Raw genomic sequence first — 10,835 nt, 5'->3', positions numbered from 1 at the left:
GCTATGAACCTCATTTGTAAAATGAGGAACAGAATGAATGTGTGTGTTTAAGAGATTTCAAACTGACCACAGAAGTAGGCTCGTGATCCTTCTGGATGAGTAATACTACTCAAAAATACTCATTCCAAACACAAGGTGAAGTTATCTCTCTCTAAAGGAATGTGCTGTTGGCCTGTTAATGACTCAAGGCTGGTGGTGAGGAATTATACTTTGGTAGCAGCTCATGGAACAGAGGTGTTCTCTGGGCAAGAGTGTGTACTGTCAATTTCTTCAAAATGATCCGTGTGAGCTATCACACTCCTGTCACTTAACATATGATGTTTTGAAATACTAGTTCCAAGATCAAAGTTACTGGTTTTATTTAAATACAATTTATATTTTAAAATACAGCAAATGAATCAGAGACCATTATTTTTGAGGTAACTTGGATACAACTCAGAATCTCAGTAGGTCCTGAGAATCCTTAGTGCTTATAAGCTGAATGGCTTAAGTCTTTGTGAATTGGTCACTTTGCCCTGTTACTCTTCGACCTTTAATGAGGCCACAGGGTTAAATAATGGCCTTCCTTGTTTGGCTTGCATCTTGCTAAAGTTAGCTTCAAACTCCTTTTTTGTTCCATTTAGACTTGCTAGATGACCATCCTTTATTCCATAGCCTAAAGAATTCAGCTTTCTTATCCTATATTGAATTATCTGTGGCGTTAATTCAAGAACCATTGGTGACGCTCTTATTTGAGCTACGGAGATGCCTTCCTTCAGCAGTGCCTGGATTCTCTCTTCTAGAACAGGAGCAGGATAATATAGAAGGGCAGGGCATTTCACAACTAACTGCCGGAGGTCATGGTCTGTACACTCAAAAGTAGTTTTGGTGAAGGAAATACTGTTCTGGATACTTCCTGGCTGAAGCTGAAAAAGAAACCCTTTAAGTTTGGACAGAAGCTGAAGAACTTCGGAGTCTGTGAAGCCTTGTCCTTGGAGAAATTTCAGTACTTCACCTACAGCTGTAGGAGAACTTAACACAATGAATGGATTTTGGCTTAATAATTTTAGTAGCCACACTTTAGCATTGGCCTCAGAGCCACCTAAGTTTAGATAGCTCTCCAGGAGAACCCCTATCATTTGTTTATTGTTTTCTACAGGATTATGGAAAATGCTAGAGGCCGTTGTCAAAAACCTGGTAATCACCACATTCTTGAGTCCCAGCTCTTGAAAGAACTGAACATTTAGCTTCTGGTTCTCCTGGTCCTTGACAGCAAAGAAAGACTCTGGAAACTGCTCTATTAACTGGATTAACTCTGTCTTGGTTTTGCAGACCATCTGCCAGAGTTTCCTTTTGGTGTTAACAGCAGCGGGACTGCAGACAATGGCTTCCGGACAGCGTTCTAAAATACTGGCTATCACGGTTTGGTTGGCACCTAGTTCTTTGAGAATGTTTGCAATCTCCTCGGCGTAGGTCTCCTCCTCCAGAAGCACCCATCCTTTCAGCCTGCGGATTTTCCCAATGTCAACGGAGCACGCACGGAGCGTTTCCACTGTTCTCTTGTTTTCTTTATTTGACTGGCAGTCTGTTCCGTAGGTGACACATACTGAAGAGGGTCTGATTTTCAGAGCTGGTTGCGGCTTTCTGAAAAGACGCAGTCTGCATAGTTGGTATCCTGTCAGCAACCTCCACGACATGCTGTGAGCTCTGGCTAATTTCCACATCCCTAGGCTGAGAATGTCCACACTGTGCCTGTGTGGAAGATGAAGACTTAAAAGGAGCACTGGCTTTTACAACACTTAGAAATCTGAGTTCTAAGCAGTAACTGGGAATGATTTAAGCTGGCAAGGAAAACCGTTCCAGTATAATACATTTTATCACAGTTTAAGGCACCTTATCCTTTATAAAAACACTGACTCTTTGAGCTCTGAATTCATCCTATGAAGCAGGTGAACGTAATGGGGTTCAAAGGTTCATAGGCCTCAAATGTTTTGACACAGACTCCCTTTTTTCTACAACTCTTATGTTTCTCTTTTAGGTGGCATATTACATAGGTAATTGCTTTTTTAAGGTTTTACATTTTTCAAGTTGATGTTTAGCTCAGGTAGATGCATAGGAAGGGAGAAGTCATCCTTCATTGTATTTTAAAGTATTTTTGCTGATGAACTATGATCCAGACAGGTCAGTTTTATTTGAAATGAGTACATAAATGCATGTTTGCTTTTTTTTTTTCTTTTATTTTTTTTGGAGCTGGGGATCGAACCCAGGGCCTTGCGCTTGCTAGGCAAGCGCTCTACCACTGAGCTAAATCCCCAACCCCGCATGCTTGCTTTATTAGAACTTTGCAAATGCAACTTGTTTTTATAAATTCAGGATTAAAGTAAGTCTTAGCCCAGCAACATGAGAAGTGCTATGTGCCAGCCTTGGCGAAACCTCTGGAGATCATGTCAGCTGTGTAATGGTGATGGTGCTCTCCGACCTAGTACTGCTCCAGCCTAAACCTGGCTCCAGCTCATGAAGCAGTGTTGGGAAAGTTAGACGCCTTCAACCAAACCCAGGAGTAATCTCAGCAGTGCCTCTCCGTCTACCCAAATGCCCCTGGCCATCTTCATCCACACTGTTTGGAGCACTGCAGCCTCTGATACATAGGGGCTGCAATACTCCCTTCTGACTTGGGGTCCTGGCTGGGTGCATGCAACCAGAATGATCACTAAGAAAGCACGCACACTTATTTCATACAAGCTGTCCACATCAGGGAAGCCCATACAAAGATGGCAAGACCCAAAGCAGGTAGGTTACACTGAGGTGGACAAAGACAGTAAGATGTAAGGAAGCAACTCCGCCATGCGAGGAGCCTAAAAGCAGTGTTTCAGTAAGGTTTGGTCTCCAGCCATCCTTAAGAAGGATGTTACCACTCCTGAGCAGAAGACAGAATGACCCACACATATTTTCAGGTGGCTTTAATTCCAAACACTCCGTGTGTCATGGTGTTAAGTATTCTTATACCAACCCCTTCACCACTGTTTCCTGTTTCTGGTAACATGCACATGCTTTAGGGTTTGGTTAAACTTTTATTTCAGCCCTGCCACACACAGTGCAGTGTCCTTAGATTTGAAAGGGTAAGTGGATAGCCATTTCTGATCCTTGCCTGAATTATCAGTGCTCTTGCCACATAGGCTGACGACTTTACACGCCTGTCCTAATCTGAGTGATTACTCTGAGGAATGTTGGTTTGTAGTGGTGGCTCACTGTTGGGGTCTAATGGACACCAACACTGTAGACTTAGCTTCTGTTTTACTCAAGGCTTAGTTTTCTTCAGGTCATGCCTAATGCCACAAGGCAAGATGAAAATATATTTCTAAAGCATCTTCTAAAAGAACTTTCAACTTTGACAGGAAGGAGGTGGGAAGTAGGATGAAGCCCAGGTAGATATGGGTTGGGGCTCTACAGGTTCATGCCTGTCGGGTGTAGACACGCTGGGAAGACGTGAAGGCTCCTAACTGACCCGCCTGTGCTCAGCCCCAGCATAACTTAGAGAGTGACCCTGAGGTTTGTTAGCTTCAGACAAAGCACAGTGACTCAAACAGCGCCTCATGGGAAACTTGTCAGCAGACATTAAAACCTGTGGGATGACGTCACAGGTGAGGCAGGTACAGGACAGAAGGAGGCCTGTCACTGGATGAGAAGGAAGGATGGGTGGGAGAAAAGTTTGAAGGAAGAGGAGGAGACTGGAATGGAGAGGAGGAAGAGACAGGAGGGAGAGAGAGAGAAGCCATGGCAGGACAATATGGCGGGTGACGTTAAGACTCCACGCTGTACCTTTACAGGTTGTTACGAATGTTCTTAAGGGATGGATGTGTATTAGGCTTTGTACATGTAGGTGGGCAGTTATATCTTATCAATTGGGCCAAAGGTTATTGTGTTGTACGTTCTTTCATGTAGCGATTTAAGTGTAAGAAAGTGTGTGGTGGCTGGTCTGGGCCACCAGAGCTGGGATGTGTGTTTCTGGCATGGTGGCAGCCTGCCTTGAGAACTAGATAGGTAGAGAGAGTGCTGCCAGGCTCAGAGAGAGGCCTTCAGCAGTGTGATAATAGGACGGAGCAGAGCAGGTGAGAGGCTTTGCTGACTGAGAATTAAGATATCCAGCAGATATCTTGGGGCACCGCGGTGTAGACCTCGTAGAGATAAAAGACAACCATACTTTTTTATTTTTTATATTTTAACAACAAAAACCAGCAGTGCTCTAAAATGAGAACAGCACCCATACCTTACAGGGGCACTGCCAGAGTCAAATACTTATCAGGCACTTGGAGACAGTTTGATACATAGTGTTCACTAAATAGTAGTTATCACTGGGAACTGCCAGGAGCCAAATTCTTGTAGTGATACAACTTTAAACTCAGTTTTAATGTGACTTGGAGTGGGATGGGGATCTGGAAAAGGAGTTCAGGTAAGATGTGGGGGATGAATATGACTAAAATATATGTATGTATGAAATTCTCAAAGAATAAAACTATATTTAAAAAAGGCTTTGAGAGATTGCTTGTCTTTTTATTGTGAGAACATAAAAGATGCTGTGTGTGAGGAGAGAGCGTCCTTAGAGTCTGTAGGCATCTTAGCCTTGGCCACGGCAGCCTCCAGAAGTGATGGGTAATGAACCTTTATTGCTTGTAATTAACCTTTCTATTTTCTTGTACAGCCCACATGCATTAAAGAAAAATGTTTTTTTTTTCTTTCTGCTAAACAAACTCCAAATTCTGGGTTTAGGTAGAAGTATGACTTACAAAGGGAAAATGAGAATGTTTAAATATGTCAGATTTTCAAAATAACTCCATAAAACTAAAACACACTGTAGAGTTGCTGAATTCTGAGGTACATAAGCAGAAGAAAAACTTACAACCCTACTGCTTATCGATAATTTAATACTTCATTGTTTCTGAGGTAAGGTCTTGCTGTTTAGCCCTGGATGGACTGATACTTGATGTGTAGCCTAGGTTAGACTCAATCTCATGGCAGTCATGCCCTATGTGCCATTCTCGTCAGCTATTCATATTTTACTATCATATTTTACATATTTTTGTACAATTCTCACTTCCTTGTTGTGAGTCTTTACACAGAGCAGAGCTGCACATGGGAATTGCATCCAAATCCTGTCTGTGAAGTGAAACTGTAAACATGTCATCTCTAAGCGAGTCCCAAACAGCCCCGGGCTCCTTGAGGGTCAGGGCAGGTCTGCTGTAGCTCAGGTACCAGTTAGAACAGCTCAGTTGGAGTCTCATTTTGCAAAATGCCAGAAGGTCAGAGGTCATGTCCATGGCAAGGCAGCCGTGAGCGCTCCCGTGAGCAGGTGCCTATCAGCTGAGACAAAGGGAAAGGCAGACCATAACCCACTTGCTGCTTTCTTAAAGGTAAACGGGGGAATAGTCATCAGGACAGTCCAGGCCTTGCTGCCTTTCTGCTGGGCAAATGTGGTTAGCAGTAAAAATGGAGAGAAAGCCTGATGAATAAACGTACGTCACAACTTACTACGTCCAACTGTGGCATTAGACACGTCCAGCGGACTCAGGAAGTGGCTGACTGTAGCTCTTGCTGCTGAGTGGGGATGCTGTTCGCAGCGTCTGCCTGCCTGCATTTCATGTTTGCCCTTTAAAGTGAGTTTCTAGAATCCCAGAGAGGGGTAGAGAGCTACTTACCGTCAGGAAACCCCATCTCCGATGACTCCCTAAAGAGCGTAAGCATATAACTGACTCTTCTGTTATTCTGAAGTGTGGAAAATAAGTCACTGGTGAAGTGCCTTGTTACTGAGGCTGACCTCTAGCTAATATGTTATTTTTGGCCTTATCTTCTCTTTGCCTTTTTGTCCTAGATATATCATAAAGATTAACATGTAAAAACTATAATTATACAAGGAAAACAATGTAGTTTTTCTAGAATTGACATTCTTTGGTTCATTTTTAGTAGCTATCACTTTTTTTCTTGACGAGAGGAGTGGAGGGGAGGAGAGGGGAGGGGGGAGTGGAGGGTAGCGTAGGAGAGGAGAGGAGACAGGAGAGGAGAGCAGAGGAGAGGAGAGGAGCGGAGAGGAGATGAGAGGAGAGGAGGGGAGAGGAGAGGAGGGGAGAGGAGAGGAGGGGAGAGGAGGGGAGAGGAGAGGAGGGGAAAGGAGGGGAGAGGAGAGGAGAGCAGAGGAGAGGAGAGCAGAGGAGAGGAGGGGAAAGGAGGGGAGAGGAGAGCAGAGCAGGGGAGAGGAGAGGAGAGCAGAGGAGAGGAGAGCAGAGGAGAGGAGGGGAAAGGAGGGGAGAGGAGAGCAGAGCAGGGGAGAGGAGAGGAGGGGAGGGGAGAGCAGAGGAGGGGAGAGGAGAGGAGGGGAGGGGAGACAGGAGAGGAGAGGAGGGGAGGGGAGAGGAGAGGAGAGGAGAGGAGAGGAGAGGAGAGGAGAGGAGAAGAGAGGAGAGGAGAGGAGAGGAGAGAGATTGATCCTTACATTGTAGTTCCTTCTGTTTTGGCTCCCAAATGCTGGTGTCACAGGCATGAGTTAGAGTTGTCACTTGTTATGGTAAGATGTTAATAAAAGCACAGTAGTATTTGGAGCATTTCCCAGTGTATAGTTCAGTGGCATAATGTACTTTGACAACTCTGTACAACTATTCACCACCACATCTAGGATTTCCTGTCAAACACAAAGTCTGCTCTCGAAACGGGGTGCCTAACTCTCCCCTAACTCTCCACTCCTACATGGCACCTGGAAAGCTCTGCTTCACGATCTCCACATGTCTTCTGGATAGGTCATGTAAATGAAACCGTACAACACATTTTTTAAATGGCTGGCTTATTTCACTTAGTGTAACGCTTTCAAACTCCACATTGTAGCAAGTGTCAGAACAAGGCACATTTACTCACAGTGGACTTATTCACGTGCTTGTGTGCACTGCGCTGAGGTGCACACCTGAGGCGGACAGAGGACCACTCAGTAGGGTTGGTTTTTCTCTTTGCACCTTTATGTAAATCCTGTCTTGAACTGAGGCCATGAGGCTGGCTCATACCCTGCTTGCTTAGCCATCTTGCCAGCCCTGCCAATTTCTTAAAATAAGACAGTAAGTCTGCTGTTTGATAGCATTTTCCTTAAGCAGAGTTATTTCAAATGCAAAGTCAGGTCTCTTGGACCCACTGCTTTGTCAGCTGCGTTTATGTGACATTCTAAGTCCTGTGTCATCTTCACCAAGAACGGATTTCAGCTCAAGTCACCACTTCCCGGGCATTTGGGAACCAAGTCCACACCTGCTAAAGTTTGATCTGGTGACTGAATGATGCAGTCCATCTCTGCGTCTATTTCTAATTCTACTTCTGTCACATTTTGTATTTCTTTCCTTTACAAGATTCCCTTAAAGGGATCTGTGAGGGCTAAAACTACTCCCTCCAACTCCCACAGTGCTGACATCTTGGCCCCGCCCCCACGGGTTTTCAACAGCAGCTGGAGTAGTGAATCCTTTCCGCAAGATTTTCAGTGAACTCTGCCCATGTCCTAGGTCTTTGTACATGAACAAGGAAACGAAAGAAAAGCCACCAAGACTCAGCAGGTAAAGGTGCTTTTCACCAAGGCTGCTGCGATGGCTTCAGTCCCAGAGACGAACGCGGTGGAATGAGAGCACTGACTTCTACAAGTTGCCCTCTGACCTCCATACATGCACCACTTTGGCACACACCTCCCCACCAACCCTAAATATTTTTTCAACTTATTAAGAAAGGCCAACTCTCCCCACCCAACACGTAATCTATGAACAGCAATAAAGATAAACAATCAAATGAGGTCACATTCGCATCTATGCCTTCGGTTGCATCCACCTTTCTTTCTCTGCATTTCCGATGCTCACAGTTCCTCCTCCCAGGCCCCCTTTGTTCCATCCTCTTAGCTGACTCTTGCAGATCCTCCTCCCTTTTCTACTACACAGCTCTCAATAAAGGCGACTTCCCTGTCATCAGAGCTGATGAGTAGTTTCAGTTCCTACTTTTCTGGGCTTTTGTAGCATCTGGCAGCATCCGACCATTTGTTTTTCAAAACAGTCTCTTGTCTGACTTACAAACTGCTCCCCAATCCTTGTTCTCCCCACTGCTCCCCACTGGCCACCCCTTATTTGTTTCCTCTACAGGCTCATCTTTAGGCTTGGTAGCCTGAAATTCCAGAACCAGGAAGGCTGAGGCATAAGCTTTAGGCCAGCCTGGTCTACCTAGAGTTTTTTAGGCCAGCCTGGACTGCAAAGTAACAACTTGTTTTTTTAAAAAAAATAAAATTACAATTAAAGAAATAGAGACCATGAATTTGAGAGAATAATGGGGTCTTGTGTGTGTGTGTGTGTGTGTGTGTGTGTGTGTGTGTGTGTGAAGTATAAATGATGCAATTACATTTAAATTAAAAACATTAAAAATGGACAGGCTTTTCAAGTGAAAAACAAATGAACAAACAAAGAAGTAAATATCCTTTCCCTCTTACCTTACAGTCTTTCCTGAGAGATTCCTTGTCCAGGGCTTCAGTCAGTCTAATAAGGACTTCTCTGTAGCTTCTAAAATGTGATTCTATCACCTCTGCAATAGACCTCAGTGGAACTTTAGGACAGACATACAATAATTTGTAGGAAAGACTCTGAATTTTGCTGTCACCTGAATCCCCTTCCTTTAAACCATAGTCATTTCTCAGTCCCCAGGGCTCTAACTGTTCCCACTCTACAGTCTCCAAAGACGGGGGATTACTTTCACTGTACTTTTGCAAATGACTCCCAGAAGTGTCACTTTCCTAAGGAAATGTCTCTGACATTTCAGAACAGATAGAGCCTCATGTCCCCTTTAGGGGCGTTTATGGCACCACGGACTGCAATGCTATTCCTGAGATGGCTGACTGTTCCTGCTTCCACTTCGACCACACTACTCACTTTGCATCACCATGTTCTAATGAGTTGTCTCCCTGCCCTTCAAGGGCTGGCATCACTAACTCTGGGAGAGAGAGGGGCAGGCACCTTCCGGTATATTTTTTTTTATAACTTTATAGTAGCATTTATCAATTTTCCATTTATCCAAGTGGTAGTTTTTGTTGTTTTTTTTAAAACTCAGGCTGCCATCAGGATGGTAGGCACTAGCTCTCTTGGTCAAACACTTCATATTTCTGTTGGGATCACAGACCATCCGAGAACTTGAGAGTTACAGACTTTCCAGGGGCAAAAAAAGGCCCACACCTTTTCTACTTTAGAAATGACTTTAGCAAGAACCATGAACATAACTGTGTACGCAGGGGAGGGTAGAGACGGAATACTGTTATTTCCCGTAAGGAGCAAAGAACAGGACACACAAAGCAATAATATCAAATTAACAAATCAGGCCATGAAACAACGCAAACGGCAAAGATGAGTTACCTTAGCACAGCCACACTGCTTTGGGATTAATTTCAGATTAACGGTGACTTTTTAAGAAGTAATTTCACGGGGTGGGGTAAAAAAAATTAAAAAAAAAAAAAGAAGTAATTTCACTCCAGGGACTAAGCCATTACCCAGACTATACATGGACTGACCCTGGGCTCCAACTGCATAGGTAGCAATGAATAGCCTAGTAAGAGCACCAGTGGAAGACTAGACCCCCAGTGAATGGGATTCTTGTGGGGAGGATGGGGAGGGGAACACTCATATAGTAGGGGAGTGGGAGGGATTAGGGGGATGTTGGCCTGGAAACCAGGAAAGGGATTAACATTTGAAATGTAAATAAGAAATACCCAATTTAATAAAGATTAAAAAAAAAAGTAATTTCGCCTTTTTATGACTGCAGTGTGGGGGCATCAGGAACATGGGAACATGCTACTCCTCGGTGAAAGCTCATGTTAAATGAGTTAATAGTAATTCAGAGTATTAAACAACAAAACAAACCCCTCACATCTACTCATCAAGCCACAAATCTTTAAGGGTAAAGATGAGGTCAGGATGCAGGTCTAGCTTGACCAAATCTGCCTACCTGAGAATGGCAGTCCTCTTAGCCTTGTGTTCTGTGTACCGTGATGCTCTTGGGGAAAAGGTCACATAATCTGCTCTCTTAAGCAATCCTGAGATGTGAAATACATTTTTATACTTAAAACAGTCCTCTTGATAACACCAATTAAGTTCTGATCTGACAGTTTCAAGTGAATCCCAATTTTGCAAGCAAAGAACCACAAAGTTGGTCAGGGGAAGGACATTGCCTGGACCAATACAGCGGCCTCTTGTTTACATGTGCAGCCTCCCTTTTTCGGTGCTCCGAGTTGGAGTGTCTGTGGGGACGTTCTCGGTGGGCTGCTGCTAACCCTGACCCCAGTAGGCAGGCATGAGACTCAGTCTGAGCTGGAGGAACAGGACGGCTCACCTGTGGGCAGCAGCGCGACAGACCGTTGAGCCCCTGGGTGTTGCGGTATGGTGTATTAAGTCCCCACCCTATTCCGCAGGCCTCTCCACCCAGGAAACAGATCCTAGGTAACGGCAGGGCTTTTCTTGACTGGTAACCAATCAGAGCTCAGGAAACTGATGAGCAAGAAGTCACGCCCCCACCCCCGAGCGCAGCCAATTAGACTACTGGGTACAGGCTCCCGTGGGAATCAGCGAGCCAAGCAACAGGGCCAATTGTCACCAGTGCCACCTGGCGCTTCTGTCTCAGTAAATTCTGGTGGTTAGGTCGCCTTAGAGAACGTCACAACACGTTGAGAGGGGTGGGTGGGAGAATCAGAACCTGTTGTCTGTATGGTGGAGCCATTCAGAATCCTCAGAAGTTTAAGACTTTGAAACCTGACTTTCCTGTCCATCGCCACAGTAAACACTAGGTCTGATTTTCTAAAGACTATTCATCCCTTT

At 44.7% G+C, this 10,835-nt stretch overlaps 1 protein-coding gene across 2 annotated transcripts; it reads right to left on the bottom strand.

Moving 5' to 3' along the window:
* Positions 1-342: 342 nt before the first annotated feature.
* Positions 343-10,450, bottom strand: Mterf2 (mitochondrial transcription termination factor 2). Of its 2 annotated transcripts, NM_001014265.2 has the most exon segments (4): positions 356-1,731; positions 8,468-8,580; positions 9,970-10,057; positions 10,354-10,398. In NM_001014265.2, a coding segment is annotated over 1 exon segment (1,158 nt). In that variant the 5' UTR covers positions 1,677-1,731; positions 8,468-8,580; positions 9,970-10,057; positions 10,354-10,398; the 3' UTR covers positions 356-518.
* Between the last annotated feature and the right edge of the window lie 385 nt (positions 10,451-10,835).

Source organism: Rattus norvegicus, chromosome 7, assembly GCF_021556685.1.
Source record: "Rattus norvegicus strain SHRSP/BbbUtx chromosome 7, alternate assembly SHRSP_T2T, whole genome shotgun sequence".
In the NCBI taxonomy this organism is placed as follows: domain Eukaryota; kingdom Metazoa; phylum Chordata; class Mammalia; order Rodentia; family Muridae; genus Rattus; species Rattus norvegicus.
This window is presented reverse-complemented; position numbering and strand designations above follow the sequence as displayed.